At 38.0% G+C, this 27,576-nt stretch overlaps 1 protein-coding gene across 1 annotated transcript; it reads right to left on the bottom strand.

Annotated features, from left to right (window-relative positions):
- Window positions 1–280: 280 nt before the first annotated feature.
- On the bottom strand, window positions 281–26,092 carry LOC308705702 (uncharacterized protein; the record flags this gene model as incomplete). Its single annotated transcript, XM_081390843.1, has 14 exons — window positions 281–2,374; window positions 2,533–2,721; window positions 9,957–10,011; window positions 10,107–10,193; window positions 10,315–10,376; window positions 11,409–11,492; window positions 15,758–15,873; window positions 15,948–16,423; window positions 16,609–16,694; window positions 20,564–21,008; window positions 21,256–21,322; window positions 23,271–23,885; window positions 23,929–24,569; window positions 26,019–26,092. 14 exons carry the CDS (start codon window positions 26,090–26,092, stop codon window positions 2,018–2,020), a joined length of 3,354 nt encoding a protein of 1,117 aa, XP_081246969.1. The 3' UTR covers window positions 281–2,017.
- Window positions 26,093–27,576: the final 1,484 nt, after the last annotated feature.

Genomic DNA, 27,576 nt, shown 5'->3' with positions numbered 1-27,576 from the left:
TTTTCCTCAATTCTACAAACAATACCTCATAATGACAATGTGAAAGAAGTTTGTTTGAACTCTTTGCAAATTTATAAAAAAAAATAAAAAAAAAATTTAAAAAAAACACATGTACATAAGTATTCACAGCCTTTGCTCAATACTTTGTTGAAGCACCTTTGGCACCAATTACAGCCTCAAGTCTTTTTAAATATGATACTACAAGCTTGGCAAACCTATTTTTGGTCAGTTTCTCCCATTCTTCTTTGCAGAACCTTTCAAGCTCCATCAGGTTGGATGGGGAGCGTCGGTGCACAGCCATTTTCAGATTTCTCCAGAGATGTTCAATCGGGTTCACATCTGGGCTCTGGCTGGGCCACTGAAGGACATTCACAGAGTCGTCCCGTAGCCACACCTTTGTTATCTTGGCTGTATGCTTAGGGTCATTGTCCTGTTGGAAGATGAACCGTCGCCCCAGTCTCTGGAGCAGGTTTTCATCAAGGATGTCTCTGTACATTGCTGCATTAATCTTTCCCTCGATCCTGACTAGTCTCCTAGTTCCTGCCGCTGAAAAACATCCCCACAGCATGATGCTGCCACCACCATGCTTCACTGTAGGGATGGTTTTGGCCAGGTGATGAGCGGTGCCTGGTTTTCGCCAGACATGACGCTTGCCATTCAGGCCAAAGTGTTCAATCTTTGTTTTATCAGACCAGAGAATTCTGTTTATCATGGTCTGAGAGTCATTCAGGTGCCTTTAACTGAGGATTGGTTTCCGTCTGGCCACTATACCATACAGGGCTGTTTGGTGGAGAGCTGCAGAGATGGTTGTTCTTCTGGAAGGTTCTCCTCTCTCCACAGAGAAACACTGGAGCTCTGTCAGAGTGACCATCGGGTTCTTGGTCTCCTCCCTGACTAAGGCCTTTCTCCCCTGATCGCTCTGTTTGGCCGGGTGGACGGCTCTAGGAAGAGTCCAAGGAAGAGTCCTGGTGGTTCCAAACTTCTTCCATTTATGGATGATGGAGGCCACTGTGCTCACTCGGACCTTCAATGGTGCAGAATTTTTTCCGTACCCTCCCCCAGATCTGTGCCTCAATACAATCTTGTTTTGGCAGTCTACAGATAATTCCTTGGACATCATGGCTTGGTTTGTGCTCTGAAATGCACTGTTAACTGTGGGACCTGATCAGTGGAAACATGAGGCACCTGAGCTCAGTTTTGAGTGTCATTGCAAAGGTTGCGAATACTCATGTACATGTGTTTTTTTTTTCCATTTTTTATTTTTAATACATTTGAAAAGATTTCAAACAAACTTCTTACACATTGTCATTATGTGGTATTGTTTGTAGAATTTTGAGGAAAATAATTAATTTAATCCACTTTAGAATAAGGCTGTAACATAACAAAATGTAGAAAAAGTGAAGCGCTGTGAATACTTTCCGGATGCTCTGTATGTCTATGATGAAATAACATACTGAGCATTATAAACTCTCGTAATTCCTTGTAATCTGTGTTTATCTGCCCAGTTCTAGGTTTTGCAGTTCAACATTTAGCAGTTCAACATTTAATTCATCAATAATCTTTGTTAGCTCCTCTTTTGTCTCCCTTATTTTTCTCACAAATCTCATGATCTCAGACCGCAGCTCTTGCACATTTCTTGCGTCGTTAGTTGACCCAGGAGTTTGGTTGCTTTCAGACTCTGTATTGGTTGCTGCAATTTCTGATTCTTGTTGAGCCGCTATTGAAGCATAATCTCTGCGGAGTTTGTGAATTTCTTTGGCGTCGAGGGCAATGAAGAGGATGTCAACAGCTACAAATAGTCCAGTCAAAACCCCTGTTGCTGCTTCAGCCACACGAACGGCTCTTGCAGTCTGAGCTGCAACTCTCCCAACATTTGCAACTTGAGTTAAGCGGATAAGCTCTGCAATCCCTCCCAGTCCTCGTCCAAGTCGAGCTCCAACATTTGCCCAATCTGTCCCAGATTGTGCATTGGACCACGATTCCCTGCTTTCAGAAAGCACCTTTCGAGTTATCACTGCTATTTGGATGTTTTGGATGCAGCTGCTTGTGGAGGCTTTTTTTTCTTGTAACTTATGATCATTTTAATCTTTTGGCGGTCTGTGCGCTGGTTGACCATCTTTGTTATGTTACTCGCACCAGATGCTACTCCACCAGCTACCGCTACACCGACTCCCACTCCTGTTACTATCAGAGAAGCTCCAAGAGTGAACGGAGTCAGAATAAGCCCAACTATAGATGTGATTCCTCCAGCCAATCCCACTACACCTCCTGCAAGGCTGCCTACGGTTGTGTTGTAGTGGACCGTCTCCAAACCTTTGGCCAGCTCTTCAAGAACATTTAGCCTCTCATAAAGCTCTTTAATAGTTTGTGTGCTCTGAAAAAAAATCAAGTTTAATGAAATAAAAAATTTAGTTTGACGGTTCAGTGTTTTGTTTAATTTCATTGTGCCCGTGTATAAAACATGGTTACTTTAGGAGACTACAGCAAAATGTATGAAAAGTATAAAAGTTACATTTTAATTACTCAACTCACCTTTTCATAAAGGTGTTTAATGATAAAGGGCCTCATCAAGATCTCACTGACAGACGGGCGGTTCGCTGGATCGATCTGAAGTGTGTCGATTACCAGCTGACGAAGGTCCTCAGAGAAGGTCTCAGGAAGAGCTTCATAGGAGCAGGTGAGAATCTTTGTAATAATCTCAACTGTGGTTCTTCCTGTAAACTAAAGACAGACAAAAATATGAGGTCACTAGTTGTCACAATACAGATTGTATTAAAGGTCCCGTATTATGCCCCTTTTCACAAGATGTAAAATAAGTCTTTGATGTCCCCAGAGTGTGTATGTGAAGTTTCAGCTCAAAATACCCAACAGATATTTTTTTACAGCATGTTTAAATTGTCATTTTTTAGGGCTCAGAAAAACGCGCTGTTTTAGTGTGTGCCCTTTAAATGCAAATGAGCTGCTGCTGCACGACCCAGGGGGCGGAGCTTCATGAGCTCGCGCTCAGTCTCTCAGGACAATTTCATCTCACGGAATGATGATAATATCAGAAACTCTCAGTAACGGCGTTCATTTCGAGTCGGCCAATAATGCCTACAGAGTCAGAGTGCTGTATAGAGATGAAACAGCTATAGTTTAGTAGTTTAATTACGGTTATTATAACGTATTTGTCATCTGCTTGTATGTATCCATTATTTATTAATAGCCTACAAGTCTGCTGTCTGAATGATGATCAAACATATACTGATGAGTTTAATAAAGTTTATTGTACATCACACAAAAGATGAAGCGTCAGTTTTACTTTAGAAAATCACCATAAGAGCGGAGTAAACACAGTAAGTTATAAGAAGTGCGCAAGTACATAAACGAATTTCGGTAGAGTTGAGGGAGCATTCCTGTGGGCGGAGGTTAGTCAAAAAACGGTTCTAGTGACATCATTAAAGAAGGAAGTAGAGGGATGTAGTCCAATCGAGCCGTTCACTGTAGTCGACTTCTGTTAAATAAAATATCTCGCTTGGCATTGAACTTTGAGCTTTATAATTTTACAGATATTATTTATACTCTAACAACAACATTACACACTAACTAAAGTTTGAAACATGGGATCACGAAGAACGGGACCTTTAAAGCAGTTTTAAAGTTAAAGCACGTTTCAAGATCCAAGTTTTTCCTTAGCCCTTGTCAAGACCCAAATTAGCGTTTGATTACTGTAATCAAGGGGTTTTCAAAGTGTGGTGTGTGCCTCCCCCTGACATAGAATTTTTTTTTCAATGGATTGTTCACCCAAAAATTAAAGATCTGTCATTTACTCACACTAGTGTCATACCAAATCCATGAGACTTTCGTTCATCTTCTAAACACAAATGAAGATATCTTTAATGAAATCAGAGTGATTTCTGTCCCTCCATTGACAGATACGCAACTACCACTTTGACGTTTTAAAAAGTTCATAAAGGCTACGTTCAGACTGCAGGTAAATGTGGCCCAAATCTGATTATTTTTGCTCAAATGTGACTTAGATCTGTTTTCTTATGACAGTGTGAACAGAATCTGATGTTTTCAATTTTGATTTATGCCACTTTCATATTGTGGTCCAAAATCAGATGCAACCTGATCGGAATTATTGCGATAAAAATGCAGGTTAAGTTGTTCTCGGGTGGACAACGTACAACAAAAGCAGGCATTATCTGTGACGTACAACCATCACGCAGTGGGCTTTGAATTACAAACGAATCGTATAGGCAATTTTATCTTTTGGAAGACCAGGGCTGCGTTTCCGTTGTCTCTCAGCGCGCTTCGAAGACTCTTCAAGGTATAACTTAACTAAAGGTATACCATTTCTAGGCGTGTTCCCTGAACCATACCTGAGGACGCTACTTAAGATATTCCTTCTTACGTGTGACGTTACCTGTCCGTGGTGATGCTGCTCAATTTGTTGATATATCGATGGCTCGAGAATCAATTATTCACTCGTGCAGGGGCTGTTTATGTGAGAAAGCGGTGTTCTTTATTAAAGAAGCACTTCAGAAATAGTTGAAATTGCATTTATTAGGACTCATGGGATATTATAAAAAAATATACTATAATACAAACTATAATAGCCTAGCCTACATATTTTAAAATTGTATCATATATTGCTGCCATAATAACCATTTCAAATTTTTTATGTGCTTTCTTCTCTTCCCCATTTTTGTTCACTGAGGTGGAGCTGCGATGAAATATTGTTCTTGTAAATACTTTCCAGCATTTCAGTAATAAAAGTGTACATCTTACGTACGGTGCTCGGCAGTGATCAAAAAGGATTTAAACACTTCATTTTAATTCTCTTCTTGTAAACTCAGAGATGTGGATTCAAACGGCAATTAAATTACCACACGACACGACCTGTTTGTCAAAAAACAGGTAATTTGGCCAGGGATTTTTATGCGGGTTGGGTGAGAATAAATTCTGGATTCAGACGGCAATAAAATCACAGACTTACCCCTGTCAATGTTAAAAATACCGTACGACCCCATGAGAAACAATTAGCATCCGAATAGGACGTATAACTTACAGTATGCTTTCACTGGCCTCACTGGCACTGCATCGCTGCCATAGTTTGAGCAAACTTCCCACCACAATCATTCCCTTTAAATAGACTATTAAGCCTTTAATGGTTCGCCAGCTGATGTACCTTAGGATAATATAATTAAAAATCTAACAACAATCAGTGTAATTAGAGAATTAAAACGAATACGATCTCCGTCCACACCAGCGTTTTAGTTGTGTATTAGAATTGATCTCCGTCCACATTAAAACGACTGAAAACGCGGACCATTCACCAACACTGGGCTTTCAAACATCAAATTGTCATTTATTAAATTATGTTTTATTAACAAAGTTCGGGAGGAGCACGTTCAAATAATCAAGCAATCAATCAATCAATTTTGAGATAAAGGTCTGAGGCACTCAGGAGGATGAAGATTAAAAAGCCTTTATTAATCCATGGCTAGTATAAAAATAAAAACATGCCTACGCGTTTCAGCCAACAAGGCTTTCGTCAGGGCTTGTGCCTCAGACCTTTATCTCAAAATATATGTGGATCCCTTGACTGAAGAGCACCGGAGGTATATATATATATATTTTTATACCCAAGAAGCACTCTCAGCATTCTCCTGCCTTTTGAATCAATCAATCAATCAATCAATCAATCAATCAATCAATCAATCAATCAATCAATCAATCAATCAATCAATCAATCAATCAATCAATCAATCAATCAATCAATCAATCAACTCATCAAACAATTACCATATCTACCCTATCAGCATGAGAGGAAGCATATATATATTCACTCTGTCAACTCACCTAACTTCCTTGACAGTTTCCAGCATCCCTCCACCACCCCGACTCCTCACTCTTGGCTTGTTCTTTCACAGCCAGGAATACGGGGGGAGTACTCTGGGTTCGGGCCAAATACCGAACCCGGAGCCCTCTCCTCGGACAGCACGCCAAATACGCATTTATTCTATCTGACTTATTTGTAAGTGTGAACTCGTGAATATATATTTGTGTCAAAATGACATATAAACATCTTTTCCTATTCTATTTTGCCTGGAAACGCTTCCAACACGCTTGCGTGTCGCATGAAAAATAGGTTTCGGTTCTATATCTAGAATGCACAAGTTTTCCGCGCGAGCCGCGCCTGAGACGCAACAGTTTCTGACTGTAAGAAACTGTTCCAGCGGGTGGAGTTTACTGGTACTGAATATTACCTGTGTATACTCTATGACTGAAGACACCCAATCATAGAGCCGAGCGTGAGCCTCTGCGTCATCGTTTCTAAAGTCCTCCTTTTTGACCCGTCTTCACTAAAACGCCCTCCGGAGATTCAAAACGCAAAATGGGGTCGGCAGCGTTTCTAAACTTCTCCGTTTTTGGTCTTCGTTTTTGCCGTTTTAGTCTGGACGGGAGGTGCAAACGTAACAAAAGGTCTCTGTTTCTAAACGAAAACGCAGTAGTGTGGATGGGGCCTAAGAGTGGTCCAGACCAATCTTCCGAATGTATGACTTACAGAAGGTATACTTAAAGCTGAAGTCGGCAAGATATTTTTTTTATCATATTCAGTGAAACCGAAACTATGCACTGAGAGAACAACATAAATCAGATGGTTTTAGAAAAAAAAACACGGTTCTACCTCTACCTAGAGCCTATTTGTTTGGCAAAAATCCACCGCTCCCAGTTCTTCTGGTCCAATCAGCGCAGGGCTGTGTGAAATCTGACTGTCAATCACAGTTTGTGCACACGCCACAGATCCCCCCTCCCCCCTCACGCACATACTTACAATATCACATGCACACGCCTGAAGTTCGCAGGTGTGTTGGATTGTATACAAAGCGTGATGGCGGAGAGAAAATCTACTAACAAGCTTTCAATTCCTCGGATAACACAGAGCTATACAGTAGGAGGCCCAAAACAACCAAGGAAAAGAAAACACATGTAGAAAAGAAGATCGATGCTGAAGAGACGGGCGCGTTCACAGAAAATCTGGTGACGAGCGGCGGAGCACGAACTCGATGGGAGGGTGCTCGGTGGTAGTGGGGGAGGGGAATGAGAGTTGTAAACATTAAACATTTTGGCTAAGTCCCCTCAATTTGCCAGTCTTGCCGACTGCAGCTTTAACTAAGAACGTTTCGGGAAACACGTATTAACGATAAGGTACAGCTTAAGGTGTAAATTCAGAACGACGTAGCATTAAGAAGGTTTCGGGAAATGCAGCCCAGAACTTTATTTATCATGATCTTTCGACTTTACGAATTTGCAGAATGTTTACATTCACAAACACACACTGCATGAAAGGGAATACAGTACAGGTCAAAAGTTTGGAAATATTATGTTTTTTTATATTTTTGAAAGAAGTCTCTAATCAAGGCTGTGTTTATTTGATCAAAAATACAGAAATAAACAGTAATATTGTGAAATATTATTACAACTTAAAATAATAATTTTCTATTTGAATATACTTTAAAAAATAATTTATTCCTGTGATGCAAAGCTGAATTTTCAGCATCATTACTCCCGTCTTCAGTGTCACGTGTGACATCCAGTCAATCACATGATCCTTTAGAAATCATTCTAACATTCTGATTTATTATGAGTGTTGGAAACAGTTCTGCTGCCTAATATATTTGATGAATAAAAGGTTTAAAAGAACTGCATTTATTCAAAATAAAAACATATTTTCTAATAATATAAATCTTCTTTACTATCACTTTTTATCAATTTAACACATCCTTGCTGAATAAAAGTATTGATTTATTTAAAAAAAGAAAGAAAAAAAATACTGACATGGGGCCGTATTCACAAAGAATATTAAGGCTAAAAGTAGCTCCTAACTGGCGAATTTAGGAGCAACTCCTAAAAATAATGGGCATGTCACTCCTAACTTTAGGACTCCTAATTTTTTTGACTAAGAGTAATTCACTAAACATTTTAGCCCTAAAAGTAGCACCTAAGCCTGGGACAGCTTAAAAGAAGTCGAGAGGACTCCTAACTCACTAAGACCTATTCACAAACCGCTTTTTGTGGCATTTCACATTGTGATGTTTTGAAATGCGTATGCGGCGGCTACAGGAGCTTCCAATCGCGAGGGAACAATTTAGCATTGTAGGCAACTGGGATGCAATAACGCCACCAACAACAACCAAAACTAGGCTACTCATTGCAAACTAATTGTAACGTTTCATTGTGAATCAAATTAAAATGTTCTTCTCTTTGCAAACGTAGGCAGAGGCATATAGTGACAGATTAATTCAATAATGTTGAATCATATGAATATGAATATGAATCAATCCATATGTTTCATTAGGATACTAGGCTATTTGTTTTGCCTTACTCTTTATTCATTTAGGCTATTTATTCAGTTATTCATCATCTTCCGTCCTTCACACTACTTGTGTAGCGCACGCATTCTCAGACCTGTCACCTGTCACTCATCATCATAGGGGAGGTGTTTGGAATCATTCCCGCATTACAATCATCAGCCAATCAACATGGTCACTTCAGTCAAGCTCGTGCATGAGTAATGACGTCTTCCATAGCAACAGAGACTCACTCTTAGTTTAGGAGTTGTCATTTTTCTTTACTAAGAGTAGGTCTGAAAGGCGTTATGAATAACTTTTAAGAGAAAACTCCTAGCTAAAATCTTTTAGTGCGATTTAGGAGTACTCCTAGTGGTAAGATAAAATGCTTTGTGAATACGGCCCCAGTAGTGTATATTGTTGTTACAAAAGATTTCTATTTTTAAATTTGCTTCTTCTTTTTTTTACTTTTTATTCATCAAGTATCCTAAAAAAGTATCACAGGTTATGAAAAAATATTAAGCAGCAGAACTGTTTCCAACTTTGATAATGAATCATCATATTAGAATGATTTCTAAAGGATCATGTGATAGACTGGAGTAATGATCCTGAAAATTCAGCTTTGATCACAGAAATAAATGATAATTTAAAGTATAATACATTGAAAACCAATTATTTTAAATTGTAATAATATATCACAATATATATTTTTTTTCTGTATTTTTGATCAAATAAATGCAGGCGTGATAAGCAGAAGAAACTTATTTCAAAAACATTAAAAATAGTAATGTTTCCAAACTTTTGACCTGTACTGTATATGAAAAACTATTATAGGGGCACTTTAATAAGTTAATGTTACTATACTGTTTAAAAAGAAAAGACTACACATAGTTAAAATATTTATTTACATGTATTTACAGGTATATTTCATTAGACAAGATTTATGTTAAAACAGTCGAACTTTATTTCTTTGTTACAGTTTTCACTCTGTCATGTAAGATGATGTTGAAGCCACAGTAAACAGCAAGAAATCGCTCACTACGACTTGTCGTCATTTTGCATCAGAGTTAGCTGGTTGTATAGCTACAGTTGCTACACTGCAGTGAGGACAACACATGGTAATATAATATGACAAGAACACAGATTTAAAATTCATCTTGATAATGTCAGATAACTTTGAGCAAAATATGGTCCGGTCAAAGTGTCTGAAACATTTTTGGTACCAACATTTTTATACATTTTACTGGTAGTCACTGTATGAAGAATGTTTATATGTCACAGTTTACTTTATTTTGCTATCCTCATATACACAAATGAACTCTAGTGTCCTGCACCCACTAGTTAACTCAGTGGTTCTCAACTCCAGTCCTCGGGACCCGTTGCTCTGCACATTTTGTATGTCTCTCTTATCTGACACACTCAGTTCAGTTCATGGAGTCTCTCTTAACAAGCTGATGATCTGATTCAAGTGTGTTAAATAAGGGAGACATACAAAATGTGCAGAGCAGCGTGTCCCGAGGACTGGAGTTGAGAACCACTGAGTTAAAATATATCACAAATTATATCTGGTGTCTGAATAATTTTTGTTTGACTGTATCGGATCAAAGAATATCTTACCGCACACTTCCGCATGCACATCTCATAAATGACACATCCCAGACTCCAAAGTTCACTGCGAAAAAGCGAAGGTTACATTATCAGTGTTCATTCATGGGATTAATGTTTTATAAGAATAATATAAACATTGATAATGTAATATGTTATTACGATTTCTCATCATAAGGGTTGCCACTCAAATTCTCAGGTGCAACATATGAGAGAGCTTTTGTTTCTGCTGTCTGTGCATTAGTGGACCTGATAAAAACAGAAATACATGGTTCAGATCATAATGCACACACACATATGGACTATTCCTTTTATTACGTGTTATTTAACGTACAAGTCACATTTTTAATCAAAGGAGCACATACAGTACCATTCACGAATCGCTCCAAACTCTCCAAGACGAATGGTTCCACATGCAGTGAAAAATATGCTCTGCCATAAGAAAACACACATTGAGTTTGTTATAGCTGCAATATTAGTTTAAAATAATAAATGGTGATTGTAGTGGCGATCGTACCACAAAAAAAAAAACACTTGAGGGAATTTGAAGTCGTCTCCAACGCGTACGGTGCAAGAAATCAGGTCTGCCATGGCATTCGATTTTCATTCGACTTTATTTTATGCAGAGTAAAAATGACTTACAAACACTGCTGCTTGCATTGATGTCACTTGAGCTCGTAAGTATGCAAGCAACATTAAACATGATAATAGCTGGACATGACAAAATCGGTCACACGCATGCACGGTTGAAAAACTGTGTGGCTTCCCCAGATCGTAATTCCCTCTCGCTATTCACCTGTGACTTCCTCATATAGCCTCCACAACCACTGTGATGCCCTGCCTATGCCCCCTGGTGTGCAGGTGGAAGAACGTCACCCCTTTTGGCTTATCACCAACAAAAAACATATAACACATTAAAATTGGCTACAACAGTGATTATTCTCATGCTTAATTGATTATTAATATGAATCTTGTGTGACTTTCCTAAATTTGAAATTGCAGAAAATTGCCTTCAAGTGTATTCAACACACAGTATGTTCTGTCGGTCAGCATGTAGTGGATTTGTTTCAGAGAAAGCAATTTCTTTTTTATTCGATTTCTAAATATTTCTTGTATGTCTTTAGAAATCCCAAGACCAGAATGTCAAATTAGTTAAATGCATAAACATTTAATCAGTCATGTTATTTACCAGCTACAACAAACTTTCCTGTGTTTTAAAAGTGCAGTGAAGCCCAAGTCGTTTGACCGGAAAGTTCAGTAATGACAATCTGATTAAAGACTGCGATAATTTAAACAAAATTATTTAAAAACAAATGCATGCATGAATTTATAGTTCACAAGAAGATCTGTAGATGAAAATTCACCTCTATTATCTAAATCCATGTCAATATAACTGTATAAACATGCATTTAGGAAATAGAGGTGATTTCATTTCATGTCAACTAACTGTATTGGATTTTCTACCTTGGGCTGCAGGTTTTTATGTTGAATCTGTTGATCATGAAGGTGCTTTAATGCCATGCAGATCTTCACAGTCCAGTCCAGAATCTATAAATACATAAAATGTGAAATTAAAAATGTGGAAAATATGATTGTAGTAGTTGCAATTTAAGCATGTTCCTTCTTAATTACTGTCACAGCTACACCAAGCTCTTCCACACATTCATCATTCACAAACTGTTCACTCTTCTCTGAGTTTAATCACACTCTACACATTATTACCACACTCGGCAGTGACTGGCCTCATACCCAGCACACTCTCATACAGTAACCCTAATCTCACACATACGTATTTGCTATATTTGTTCATCAGTACAGGATTCTGTGTCCTCCATGACATCAGGACATTTTGTGATGAGATATGTGCTAAATCCGCATTGAATTAGGAGTCTTTACAAAAACAAAAATACACATATGATCCCACTCCATTTTTAATATAAATCTGTAACATTTTAGGCCCTTTGTGGGCTCAACGCTATGTGAAAGATCCAGAGAATCATGAAGCGTGCTCTGCACCACTTGATAATGGGTTGTAATTCTACTGAATTGCTTTTAATGCTGGAAATGTGCATGCACTGAATGTGCAAGTTTGAGCACACATTCACATCCAAAATAAATTTTTTTCAGAAATTTCACAGTTTCTATTTCTTAATCCATATATTAAATAAATTGTAAATAATTGATTCATTTTAGAATGATTGCATAATATCAACTTATTATACAATATCATTTGCCATTTTCCTAATAATGTGATGATTTTTTTTTTTTTTATTTACCAGTATTTCGTATGACTATTTGTCAAAAAACTTCTTGCATTTCACAATGACACATTTCAGATTGGTTCAGATACTGAAATAGTCTTCTGTCCAAAAGGAGTCCTGGCTTTCTTGCACATCCACACACATCCACAGTAACGGTCCTTATTCAGACGTTCGATATTAAACCAAATTTGCACTTCCACAGATGTCCAAAGAGTTCCCTAGTCAGACGTTCAGATTTTGAACCAGTTTTGCACGTCCACAGACGTCCAAAAGAGTCCCTAGTCAGACGTTCAGATATTTAACCAGTTTTGCACGTCCACAGACGTCCAAAAGAGTCCCTAGTCAGACGTTCAGATATTGAACCAGTTTTGCACGTCCACAGACGTCCAAAAGAGTCCCTAGTCAGACGTTTAAATTTCGAACCTGTTTTGCACGTCCACACACGTCCAAAAGAGTCCCTAGTCAGACGTTCAGATATTGAACCAGTTTTGCACGTCCACAGACGTCCAAAAGAGTCCCTAGTCAGACGTTCAGATTTTGAACCAGTTTTGCACGTCCACAGACGTCCAAAAGAGTCCCTAGTCAGACGTTCAGATATTGAACCAGTTTTGCACGTCCACAGACGTCCAAAAGAGTCCCTAGTCAGACGTTCAGATATTTAACCAGTTTTGCACATCCACAGACGTCCAAAAGAGTCCCTAGTCAGACGTTCAGATATTGAACCAGTTTTGCACGTCCACAGACGTCCAAAAGAGTCCCTAGTCAGACGTTCAGATTTTGAACCAGTTTTGCACGTCCACAGACGTCCAAAAGAGTCCCTAGTCAGACGTTCAGATATTTAACCAGTTTTGCACGTCCACAGACGTCCAAAAGAGTCCCTAGTCAGATATTTAACCAGTTTTGCACGTCCACAGACGTCCAAAAGAGTCCCTAGTCAGACGTTCAGATATTTAACCAGTTTTGCACGTCCACAGACGTCCTAAAGAGTCCCTAGTCAGACGTTCAGATTTTGAACCAGTTTTGCACGTCCACAGACGTCCTAAAGAGTCCCTAGTCAGATATTTAACCAGTTTTGCACGTCCACAGACGTCCAAAAGCGTCCCTAGTCAGACGTTCAGATTTTGAACCAGTTTTGCACGTCCACAGATGTCCAAAAGAGTCCCTAGTCAGACGTTCAGATATTGAACCAGTCTTGCACGTCCACAGACGTCCATAGGGGGGTCCTAGTCAGACGTTCAAATTTTGAACCAGTTTTGCACGTCCACAGGATGTACAAAAGTGGTTCTGAACTGACAGACGTTATACAGACATGATCTGAACGTCTATCTGACGTCGCGTGTTTGCTGGGTAACTATAATACATTTCTGCGTGCAATGCATACGCATTTTCCGTCAATAGAAGTTTAACGGGAGGGTTTTGCGTACCATATGAACGCGAAATGTGACTTTGGCGTGTAAATACTACGCCAAATGAAAATGAAATCTCGTGGTATAGATACGCAGTAGTAAGAGACTGGGTTGGTTATATTTGTAAAAAAAAAAAAAAAAGTCACATTGGAGCTGCTGCTGTGACGCTGTAGGCTATCAAACGCTAGAGTGAAACGGCCGAAATTCGCGCATGCGCAACAGAACGCCCTTGCCGTTGTTTTATCAGACAGCAGCTGTTTAAAGTTATTTGCAGTCACATACACGCGCATGGCGCACTGATGAAACGCGCTAATTAGATTTTTTTAAATATTAGTTTTTATGGTTTTCATTTGATAGTTAAAAGATTAAAACATTTTGCCAACATGAGGTCTCGTGTCAGTCTTTCTAGCCTACATCAGTGCAAAACTAGTGTATACGCAGATTAAGGCAACTGTTCATCACCCTGCACTGATTACAGTGGTCTTCACTATTTTTTACATGAGAGCTGCACTGATAGGACAAAATCAGTAGGAGAGCCATTTTTACAGCAAAGTATGAAAATCTACATCCAGTCATAAATACCATGTCTGCTTATCAATCTGTCACCTCAGTCAATATGCAATGCAATAAATACAAAAGGGTGGGGGGGAAATTCTTTATGATTTACCAGTCAAATTTGTAACTGAGAAAAAATGATTTCTCTTAATGACAATTTCCAGAATACATTCATCCCAGAATGACCTTAAGTTATTTTTTTTCTACATTAACCCATCATGTATCTAACCATCCAAGAGCACATGCAGCGTTAAGAGCTGTAAAGATGCCATAACAGGCATCTCCGCAGAGACTGGATACATTTAGGCTACATGCACAATTTTTGTTTCGGACTGAATTCTTTCCGATTGATGAATCTGAATGTATTGTAGTTTACATGAACACTAAACATCGTGATGTGAATGATATCTGATCAGGTTGATGCGTTTATAAGTCAAAATATTCAAATCTGAATAGATTTTTTTGACGTGCACTGCACAAATATATAAAGTTTCCCGCTGTTGTCACTTAATAACCATCCTACATTTGGTTCTTTATTTGTTTTAAACAGCAGACTTAATATTTATCCAATTCTAGTCATAATTTCGAGACTATGAACATGTGAACCGTTGTGCCATGCTGTTTGTATTTATCACGCAGTAAAAATGGCCAAATGGTCGTCTGTGGATGAGAATCTGAAACAAGGACTGGTGAGCCGTTGTCCTGATTCACTTCACAGATGTTGACTGAAATGAGAATTATAGAATGACAGGACACTCATTTATATGACACTTTATTCATCGGGAGAATAGCTCGTTCAGCGCGTCGTACTTTCAGTTTCGGTTTTCAATCGAAGTGTTTACTTGTTCTCTCGATAAACCACCCCTTTCAATCCGATCGAAATTATTTGTAATAGAGCTGACACTTTGAGGTTGTAATGGGTGATGTTATAGCCCTACTTGTTTTTAATGTATTTATGAAATATCTGTAGTGACTGCATGATCATATCACCGTATTTTTTAGCGCCATGCGAGCCACAAATTAAAGCTTGGCGAGCCGCAATGAGTAACAATTCCATGTTGTTGCAAAAAAAAAAAATATTATTAAAGGGGGGGTGAAATGCTATTTCATGCATACTGAGTTTTTTACACTGTTAAAGAGTTGGATTCCCATGCTAAACATGGACAAAGTTTCAAAAATTAAATTGTACGTTTGAAGGAGTATTTGTGCCAAAAATTGTCCTTCCGGTTTGTCACAAGTTTCGGAAAGTTTTTTTCGAGTATGGGTCTTCATGACGTCAGCTGGGGCGGAATTTCCTTATATGGGTCCTAAGGGCACTTCTCCATGAATAGCGCGGGCGCGCGCGCACTCGTAGACCAGAGCGAGAGAGCGAAAGCAGTACGCCCATCAAAGCGCTGTGCTCGGCTTTAGGGAAGTCAGTGTCACCAAAGAAGTGGGTTTTTGGTTGCCAGGGCAAGACAACCCTGCACAGATTCCCAAAGATTCCCAGCGTTAAGGGAGCAGTGGATGGAGTTTGTTTTTTCAGAGCATCAATGGAGTTGTGTAAGTTGTGTGGGAGTTTGTCCTGGATCCTGGATTGATAATCAGACACCTTCCTGCTGTTCTCCTTCACTTGGGAGTTGGTTTGTTTAAATTCTTCTTCAGCTTCCCTGATAGCGTTTAAAGCCTTGTCGATTACACAAACTCCTTCATACATCATTATCGGACCTAGAGGACAGAAAGAAATGCTATCAGACACACACTGTACTCTTTAATATGATGAAAGTAGGGGTTCTTCTTACCAGCAATCCATCCAGCAATTGGTATCACGAGAACAGCGACTCCTGCTCCTGTTACCAATGCACCCGTGCTCATCCTCTCTTTCTCTCTGTTTAATTCATATTTCGTTAACTCTACTATTTTTTCCGCTGTCTCCAAAGCCGCTCTGGAATAATTCAGGGATTCTTCCATAGAGGTCTTCTCGATGCGCAACTTATCCATGCTCATGCATTTTTCTTTGTGCTGCTGCTCAACCTTTTCTTTTGCTTTGATAAGTTGCTCCATGTGTTCATCCAGATGTTTCAGTGTTTGTACTATCATCATCTCTGATAGTTTCAGGCTCTGCTCTGCATGTTCAATGTGTTCCCTGATTTCTTTGTAATTGGAGCACATGTCAGTATTGGGATCTACATCTGCATCCATAAGGCACTTGCTGATCTTCCAGATGGAGGCAATGCCCTCATTCAGAGGCCCAGCGACCGCCTGCATATCCATAACCCTGAGAGTATGAAGGTGTGGCGAGGGGGAAAGATGCTGACAATATGAATGGCGTTTACCATGTACATACACTAGGGCTGCACGATTAACTGCAATTAAACCGAAATGGTGATTTGGCTTAGTGCGATTATGACATCACAAAAGTTGTGAATTTTTTTCTATTTTAAATGAAATATATATACGCACAGTGTGTTAGTGAAGAGCGGCTCTGTGATCAGGAGTAAACGCTCCATCTCTGAAAGCACTGCGAGTTTGAGTCGCATATATCGTGCCTTTGAAAAAGCAACACGTGTCAAACATCTTTCCAAACATGAGAAGCATTTATGAAGCTCTTATCCAACAAAAGACAACATTCAGTAACATGTTTCCTCTCCAAACTCACTTCATAACATCAGTTGAGTGTTTGAAATAACTTCCTTCTGTGAGATAATGTGAGATAATGTGGCTTCTTGTCATACGAAGGAGGCACACAACATATTATTTCATAGTATTTTATAAGTGATAAAGACTATGTCGATTAGCATTGCATTATATATATATATATACTTTATTATAAAACAGATAAACCATATATTTTTGTAGTCGTGTGTTTATTAGTCGTGTTTAATGAATCTAAGCGTCTCTATCTTCTTTTATTCAGCTACAGTGATAGTATGATGCCCATAGGGCACATGTGTCAAACTCAAGGCCCGCGGGCCAAATCCGGCCCGCCACATTATTTTATATGGCCCGCGAGAGCATATGGAAATTTAGGCTGCCGAAAAATTTCGGCCGAAAATAACATTTTCGTTTTTTGTTGACATGAAATTTCTCTGGACTTGTTTCTTTTTGCAATAGCACTACTGTGCTGTAACATGTGTATAGTCATGGTGTGTATAGCCGTGCTGGGCAACACTGGTAAAATTACACGAATCACGATCCTCTCGTTCACTGGTCCTCTCCCTGCTCTGCTCATGCTTTGATAAAAATAGCTTTGTAGGACTATACTTTATTTTGACAATTGGTCAAAAAATAAATCTGTTAAATCTGATTCTGCTGCATAGAACTGATTAAAGAATAATATATTGATATTTTATATTATTTTAATATACTGTAGGTACCACTTTGCACCATTTGTATCACTCCGCTTGTCTGTGTTTGCGCCACTTGCATCATTAAGCCAGTAGGTGGCGACAAGTGACTGTCTTTATGAGTGAACAATTGAACTTAAAACTGATTAGTGCCAAAAACAATGATTAACTCAGGAAAGAAAGTTGCTGAAACCAATCTTTAATGCAAATATAAATTGCTCATTTGCCTCTGGACACAAAAAGATTGCACTGGTGTTTGATTGAAATGTAACATCTATGCAAAATAATCCTTGAAAGATTTCTCATTTAAGGCCATTCCTGTTTGGAATATGTGATTGTGTATTGTCAACAATAAGCAGAAACATTCTGCATTTCCATTTTGTAGTCTGGATCATTCATTGCAATATTTATCCTCGTTCTCATTTTTAAGAATCTGTTATCTTGACAAATAATTTATGCTACTGCCCACTGACATGCTTTTAAAGCTATTGTTATCCAATTTTTTTGGCCTTTAAACACCTTAAAATGCACATATGTAGGTCTGAGAAATCCAAATTTTCTCGGGGGAGCAAGCCCCCGAACCCCCCTAACTACCTCACATTTCAATACGCATGACTGTGTGGTAATGTGTGCTGGTGTGGCAACAGTGCCAAGGTTGAATTTTTGAGCCAGTTTACCCTTGCATATATACAATATACATTATTCTCTGTATCAAATCATTATTACCTAGCCCATTATGTTTCGGGCTCATCCCCTGATGTTTTTAAAACCTAGAAACACCCCTCCAAATGCATATATATTTGTAACTTAAATAAGTAATAATCAAATAAAGAGACACTATATTAACATTTTAAAAGTCTTACAGTTACAACCGGCCCTTTGAGGGCAGCCATAATGCTGAAGTGGCCCTCAGTGAAAATGAGTTTGACACCCCTGCCATAGGGCTTTCCTCTTATATTACTTCTGCAAGGTATAAACAAATCTAAAAATTTCTGAGGTGTAAGTGGAGTTTCAGCACGAGGGCGCCCTCTGGCTTCCAGTATGAATGAAACAGAAGTGTGTTTAGCACACAGTAATGTTCACTCTAGTCTCGCGTAGCCAGACCTTCAGACTGATAGTAAGGTTCCTACGCACAGTTTTATAAATGAGGCCCCTGATCAGTTAAGTGAAACCACGTTATGGGACGCGATGAGGGACAAAATCTCAAAACGAAACGCGTTTCCGCGTCGACATTCAGTTTCACTCCAGCGATCCTCATTCAACAATGAACAACGACAAGGCAACACAGAATGAAAAAAGAATTATAATTATGACAAGCCAAGGTCTACAAAACAGTAACTTCACTCGAAAAACGGGAAATCCCCCTGCGTTGCAATGATTTTCATCTTGCTTCGGACTTTGACACACTGGCATTCTGACACAGCGAGCTTCATTGCCAATCTTATCTGTGTTTATGGACTATTTTCTGGGTATAGAGCTCGGTTAAATCCAACAATTTTAGCTATCATCATTCTCAGTATGATTAAATGCTAAACAGTTAAAGAAAATAACAGAAGGCAAACATAAAATACTTAAAACATATTTTAAAGGCTTGAAACATATTTTAAATAAATATTTTTGTTTTTTGTTTTTATTATTTTTATTTTTTTACCAAGTTAAAGACTAAGTTGGATGAAGATTCTCACAAAACTGTACTTTATGCAAGCTTTTTTTTTTTAAATTAAAGATTTTTTCTTTTTCATAATTCACAATTTATGTATTGTGCAGTGCAACAGCAAAACTGTGAAGGAAAAAACATAAATGTTACATTTGTTTGGAGTTTTTTTATTTGTTTATAGGCAGTAAATAACTACAAGTAAAGCTGCAATACCAAACAGGACCACATGGAGACCAGCCGATTTAACCTTACTACATACAGATCCGATCAGAATTATCAAACACAGCAACACACAAAAAAAATAAAAAAAATAATTAAATGTGTAATGTGGTGATCTGAAGTTGGCTCAACATGTCAGAGCGAGTGTCTGATGTCCATATGTAGTGTACACAGATCCTCACAATCTCCATACTGTATATAAAACACTCACCAGACATGTGAACATACTTACATGTGCTCGTGCATAAAGCTATCAGTGTGCCAAGAGCACATACAGGCCTATACGGCTTATTTCATATTAATAACAGACTCACGCGTGCCTAATGTAATCATCTTTACACTGATTAGTTGTCATCCATCAGAACTAGACTGGTTTGGTCAGCGCCTACAGCTCTTGATATTGGCTCTGATGATGCTGTTCATGTGCCACAGAAATCACCTCTTGGAAGAAATCATCTCAAACAATATGGAAGTAAAATAATGACACATGTTTTTGAAACAAAAAAGCTTGTTGAATTACACTACTTGAAAATTTATTGATTGCATAAAACAAAATGTATACAATTTTAATATCCCCCTCAACAACTGTCTATGACAGTAATTTGACTAAAATACATCAGACTGATTATTGAAAGGAACTGGAGCAAATTAATAACAAGAAGATTATAATTGTACACACCAGATCCATATTTGTACATTTTAATGCATTTTGTATTTTGGTTTGTATAAGTAAAAGTAAAATAATAATAATTAAAATAATTAATAGAACAGTACACACAAAATAACAAAAAAGCAAAAGCAAATAACAAATACAATTCTTGACTTTCTGCAGGTCAAAACATACACAGTTTGTTTAGCTATATCTTAAAATGAGCTTTTAATTGTGCTAACATTAATCATTGTAGAACGATGTCATTCAGTTCAATAAGAGTCTGGTCATTATAAAGGCTGATGTTCTCAGTCAGCTCTCTCAGACATCATTTTGTCAGGTTAACATGCTTCTAATATTTTCAAATGCATTCAATATTTTCTGTAACTGGATAATTTCGTTGCTCATGTCACTGAACTCGTTGGTAGATTCGACCTGCGCAACAATTCCTGTAATTGTTCCAGTCATATTTTCAGTTTCAGAAATCTTCGCAGCCAATCTACGAACGTCATTGGTGGAGGCAATATGTTGACCTAAATATCTGACCTCGTGATTTGGGTTATTAGTGTCTCTCAGTATTTCCTTAATACGCTGGTCAATGTATTTAATCTTGCCAGTCATATGGAAGAGTTTATTCTGAAATTCCTTCAGTTCAGCATTAAATTCTTCTTTAAATGTTGCCTGCATGCTTGATTTCTTTGATTGCCACGCTACACTTCCAGCTACACCTCCTGTTGCCACTGCTGCTCCTGCTGCGCCGAGAGCGGCAGTAGCCCCAAAAGTAAAGGGAGCAAAAGCGAGTCCCAAACCCATCATGACACCTCCAGCTATTCCTGAGTTTTTCCCATGCTTAGAGCCTGTCTCTGCACGTTTGTAATTTTCTTCATATGTTTTCTGGATTTCACGCAGTCTGTCCATGCTCTGCTGGATTTGAGGGTAATCATCCTTAAAGAGTTCAATCAATTCCTCTTCGAGACTTTTAAAAGAATATCTAGAGAAAAAATTGTAATAGAATTTACAGTATTTTTATACAGTATTATTATCTAGAATTTGTTTATTAATGGTAGCTGATATGAAACCAAATTTCTTTAAATGTTAATAATTTATGCTAAATAAATGTGTACTCAACTTAGAATCGTATTTTTATTAATACTGCTTCATAATACAATAATATTTTTTTTTTAAAAACTCAATTATTCTGTGAATCATGTGAGTAATGCATAATAACGTTCTCTTACGCCTTTCTGGGAGGTTGTTTGCTGTTGCTGTTGCGCTGGCGGGAGTCAGTGGGTGATGCCATTGTTGCTACGATTAATAAAACACAAGTTCAAACATATTTGTTATAGATCAGATTATCCCATATTATAGATATAAACAAAACAGAATTCAGAGGGTTTTATTCAAACAACAATATTTGTCTCCTTTCTTATTTCACTTTTCCTTCCCAAAAGTTTAACTTAAAATTTTTCTTTTTCTTTTTTTCTTGTGTGTGTGTGTGTGTGTGTGTGTGTGTGTGTGTGTGTGTGTGTGTGTGTGTGTGATTTTTACAGTTAAAGTCTAATGCAATCTTTTCAAACTAAATACAAATGTAACATTTTGTCAGATCTTTTTTTCAGTTATTGACAAAATTCCAGTGTATCAAGGAAGTAAATCAGTCACATAATAAAGACACTGGTATTGGTGCAGCTTTCGTCGGTCAACTTAATTCTCTGCATATGAAATATATACTTTCCTATATGAATTTAATTTAAATGGTTCAACCTTTAGACATTTAGATACAAAAATACAAAGATACAGTTCGGGAGATCTGAACGGGTGGGGGGTGGGGGAGTGGGGGGGGACTTTTAAGTAACCTGGGTTAAGTAACCTTAACCAATGAAATGCAGGGCGGGATTTCTGCTTAAAGCATAGACAGTAAAAGAAATGGACACAGCGACCCCATTGGAACTCAATTGAGACAAGTGAAGCCCATTTTCAGCGATTTCTTAGCACTTCCTTTCCTGACGCGCAGACTCAAACCGAGCAAAGCGTTACACGGACCACGTGAGCAAACCGTCTGTCTTCTAGTGGCTGTGCCGAGAGAAATCTGAATCATTCCCTTCCGAATCTTGCAGAGACGGAGAGTGTGAGTAGGAGCTGTCCATGAGCGATGAGCAGGAGAAACTTTTAGTAGGTGTTCTGATTAATTACTTTGCCATTTTCCCTCCACGTCTCCCCGATTGCCCGCGAGCTCCTCCTCCTGTCCATACGGTAATCTCTCTACTGTGCGACAGAGAGTCGAGTGGTTATGACGCAATCGTTAGCCTACTTTTACAAAAACTGCTTCTACGGGCCCATAACATAAGCTACAAGGTAATGGAGCATTTTATACATTGCCGTGTTTCTTTAGAAATAAAAAATGGACAAATGGAGTCTTCAAACGCCTCAGATGTAAAGTTATTCGCTGTCAAAGTGACGCCAAAATGAATGGAAGTCAATGGGATTGCTAACGCAAGTGAAGTTCCGCTCAAGATGGCGGCACCCGGCCGACTTCAACTTCCGGTCGACTTCCTTCCCGCCTGGCTTAAAGCCGAACTCGGCAACTCTAGCGAACTCTAGTCACTTCTTCGCTGATTTTCCTTTTTGTTGTCGCATGTTTTCCCCACGAGTTCCCAACGAACAGGTTGTTTAACCATCCAAATGATTTCTAGACAGTTTTATTAAGTTAAAAAAGCTACCAAGTTCTCCTTTAACTGGTTTGTGCCCAGTGGGATTTTTTTTTTATTTTTATAGAAAGATTAAAAATACGGGAGAAATACGGGAAAATATTTAAACGGGATGATAGCGGGATAGCAAGGTAAAATATGGGACAATCCCGGGAAAAACGGGAGGGTTGACAGGTATGAGCAGGAATCTCATTGGCCACTGGTGCAACAGCAACCAATCAGCTGTGTCATGTAGATGACAACATGATTGCTATCAATAAGTTAAAAGACCTATGAGCCTGAACCATTCAGAGTTTCATGCCAGAACTGTGTAATTATAAACCTGTTAAGTGATAATATCTAAACTGTTAAAAGAAAGACTAAACTTAACAGTGCCAACTTAATTTGTTATAATCATTTTTCATTTTCAATATATTGGTATATATTTCATATTATTACAATAATTTCATCATCAAACTCAACAGACCCTCTTTTTATTTTCTGTAATGAAACAGCATCTGTTCTGCTTTTTCATCTTGTATTTTCATATTTGTTGCATTATTTTTTACCTGTGAAACGATCCCATAAACTCTTCACATAACGTAAAGCTCCCTTGTTTTTCTTCTCTTCTCCAGCTTTCTTCAGCTCTTCCAGCTCCTTCATCCATTCATCTTTTCCCTCCTCCTTCAGTCTGAGAATCAGGAAATCCAGATGCTGAAGAGTGAAAGCGCTGTCTGCTTTTAATGCGATCTTAGACAGACTCATGATGATGGTATAAGCTTCACAGAGCAGGAGGGACTTTTCTTCTTTAGTCTTCTCCAGAGCCCAGTTCACTGTTTTTTCCATTTCTGTTTTATTATCAGACTCTTTCATGATACTTTCATTAGTATTTTCCTGTATTTTTTGGACAAAACTGTTTTTCACTGCTTTCAGCTCATCAAATGTCATAGTGACTGGTTTTGTCGTTGTCTCATATTTTTTGTTCTCTTTGACATGTTTGCTGTAATGACACTTCCTGGTACAAGCAGTGCATTTGTCGTCTTTCATGACTGAACACTTTGAGAGATTATTGGGAGAGACCCACCAGCAGCCAAACTCATGACAGTTTTCCTCACAGACGGAGCAGCAGGTTGCGTTTCTGTTTTTCCATGATTCATTTATAATGAGGACTTTTTCTTTGAAAACTCTCTGGAATGTAATCTCAAAGTTTTCACCTGTCTCTTCTGCAGAGTATTTCTGCAGTGTTAATGGCATTGAGAGCATCTTTTGGAGGTCCTCCATCTGACTGTGTGAGTAGAAACACTATGTTGTTCTCTATATCTCTACCAAACAGAGACAGAACTGAGTGAAATATGTAATGCTCTTTTCCAGAGATTCGATTCTCAGACGCCTTCATCACAAAACACACTGCATCAATATAACGAATCCCATCCTCATCTGAAAATAATCTGTACAGATCCTCAGCAATCTCTCTGTCTTTCTCGTCTCCTTCAGTGTCTCCGTATCCTGGAGTGTCAATGATGGTCAGAGATGTTGGGTTTTCTTCAGCAAACGCCTCATAAACAGTGATCTCACGTGTCTGGGATTTTGACTGATCTTGATCTTTTTGTTCTTCTGTGATTTGATAAAACTCTTCATCCTCAAACTTCACTCCCAGTAAGTAGTTGATCATGGTGTTGATGATGGTGGTTTTTCCAGCGCCGGTTTCTCCCACCATCAGTATGACTTTATTCTGTTTGTTTCTGTCTCTTCTTCCATATGTCCACTGTCTGACCTTTCTGTCAGTCCCATCAAAATATTTTCTTTCTGTGTTCAGACGATAAAGCACTGGAGGACCTGGATTCAATAGTGTGGCATCATGACGTGATCTACAGAAGAGAGAATTGATTTAGCATCAACATATTATTTAAATCAGCTATTTATTACTATATTTCCTGGTTTGCAGTGACTTTATAACTGTTAGTGGAGTGTTTATTTATGTTTTCATTTCCATACACTGACTATTATTTTTCATTCTCTTTTTTGGAGTTTTGAAGTTTTTGAGAAGCTTGTAACTTTTTTTTCTTTTTTCCAAGACAAGCAGCATTACAGTATATTGATGTGACTTAAAGGGGCAATATGTACGATTTTTGTAATAAAAAAATAAATAATAAAAAATAAAAAACTTGCACATTGTGATATATTTAATGCAGTTGTGTACTTACATTATCCCAGTTTTAAATAATGGCTCATCTCTTATCATTGATATGACAAGTAATTTTACGTAATATCCGCACTATCCTCGGTTTCCACTTGTAGAAGCCATAGAATATATACATAGAATCCTCATTAGCGCCCGTTTCAATGGACCGCTATATGTAAACCGCTAACGAGGTTCTATGTATTTAATGTATATCTATGATACAATATCTCGCACGCCGCTGTTGTGTCATTCAGTCATCACGGTTCACGATTATTTATTGCGAGTACAGAACATAAAAAAAAAAAAAAACGTAAATGTAGATCAACTGAGGCAAGCCGGCTTTGAGACAAACGGAGAAATAAAACAAGGTTTTCAGGATGGAGAGAGCTTCGCGACAAACTTGGACTCGATTTGTTGACAGGGACTCCGCTCTCGCATGTGTTTTAATAGACAGGTAAGCAAATATATATTAGTTATTGTACACATACAGTTATATCTGTTTGTACTTCAGTAACACTTTTTCTCAAGTCTGGTGACCAAGTCTATGGCAGTGAAATGAAATACAGTAGCCTAGTGTTGCACAAACATATATACCCATAACTTTCAAATACTGTGGGTTCGTTCAGATTTTCTTTTATATACGATTGTTTTAAATGTGTAAAACTGAGCAGTTTTAACTCTCCAAATCTTTTGACAAATAGTCACGTATCAGTAACAGGCTAAAGCATTACATTTCACGATCCTTGCAGTTAATTCATTATAATGACACAAAATAGTGTGATCAAACGTTCAGGTGATACAAAAACTAATTTATTATCTGATATATAATTTATATGATTTGTGAATTCCACACATCTCTGCATGTTGAAATCGACATCTCCCATCGTTCACTCTCCTTCATACACTCCTACATCAAGCCCCGCCTCGGTTATTGTTTTGAAAATGCGAAACTCTGGTGGTGAAAAATTACAGATTGTACCTTTAATGAACAGTCAGCATTCTTAGCCGGAACAATTCTTGGAGCAGCGCTGCTTTAGTGTACATTTCTCTCTTTTCAAGTTTGGACCCTTTTTTATTAATGAAATGAACATGTTAATAATGAAAACTGTTTTGTTACATGTATTATGACTCTTACCTGTTGAAATGTGCATGTTGCTCTTTGGTCTGGTCAGACTCTGTGCTTCTCTTCTCTTGGTAATTGTTCGACATAGTAGCAGTTGAATCTGTAAGATATACTACATTTTTAATATGAGTGCTTCAAAATAAAGGAAATATGACTTAAACAAACTGGAAACCCTCAGTATTAATCTTCAGTCTGTAAATTGTTTTGTGCTCCAGACACAAATGATGCTTCAGATCATGTGGTTGATGAGATTCTGCGTGTTCTTCTCCACATGGCATATGATTATTTCTGACAGAACAATCACTCTCTGCTTTAAAATAAATCAAAAAAAAAAAAAAAAAAAAAATGATGTCCACAGAAAGTAGGACATGTTTTAGGGAATGCCATTAAGTCCACTAAACACAAAAATGCTTTGTTGCATACATACATTTTCAAATTCCAAAGCTTGTTTTAGGTTCCTATTGGCAATACTAACTTACTACAAGTGAAATTGTGCATTATACCTTCCTTCATGTATTTACAGTAAACAATTATTTTCATAAGAAATTACTGTAATTCACCAAAAGGGTTTTTGCTACAGGTGAGATTTTGCATTATTCACCTGTAGTAAGTCAGTCAGTCAGTCACTAGGAACATATACAACCATGGCTGTAGCTATGAGGTCAGACCTCGTCGACCTCTGTATTATTTAGAGGTGCATATAAGAAAGGTTGTGAAATAATTGCCTAATATACACTGTAAAAAGTTTAACTATTATTAACTAATTTTTTTTGGTGAAACATTTTTACATTCAAAAAAATTTAGTAAATTTTAAAGCTGTGAAATCAATGAGATATACTGTATGAATTGAGTAAATGCAAGTAAAAAAAAAAAAGTAAATCTGAGTAACTGCATCTGGTACATTAACAAATAAAATTGAGTAGAAATAATTTAACATTAACGTTTACAAACCGATATTTATGAGTAATATTAACTGTTTTTATTTATGAGTAATATTAACTTTTTTTATTTTCTCCAAACCTTTGTAAAATAGTAGCCTATTCCATACAACCACCGGTATACATAACATTGGCCTTTATTGTCGATGAGTACAGCAATACAGCACATTTTACACTGTTTTTAACATGTATACAACATTGCCTACATTTAAACTCAGTTAACAAACATTTTAGAAGTAAAAATGAAACATTTAAACATTCAGGTAGCCTAATTCAAGTGTAATCAACCATTATGTTATCCCATATCCAGTGGCGTAACTTTGTTTTAAAACGTGGGTGGGACAGGTGGGGTGGGGTGGGGGTTGCTAATAAAATGTTAAATCAGATATATGTACAATAACATTACTGAATTCATTTTCTCAGCTCCCCCATGTCCCAGGCTGGGCTCTTCGGCGGAGAAGCAGACTCAGGTTCGTCTGCACTGATGGTCATCCATCCGTGTGGTCTCCTTAGTCTGCTTCCCGCCAAGGCCACCTCCATGCGGCTCCTCCCCTCGGGCCTTCACTGGCCCTGGGCAGGAGGAGGTCGCAGAAGGGCGGCGCTGCCCGTCTCCGCCCCTTAGACTGCCACGC

Source organism: Scardinius erythrophthalmus, assembly GCF_964197995.2.
Source record: "Scardinius erythrophthalmus genome assembly, chromosome: 2".
NCBI lineage: Eukaryota > Metazoa > Chordata > Actinopteri > Cypriniformes > Leuciscidae > Scardinius > Scardinius erythrophthalmus.
The sequence above is the reverse complement of the archived record's forward strand: the minus strand, read 5'-3'. Positions and strand labels throughout refer to the sequence as shown.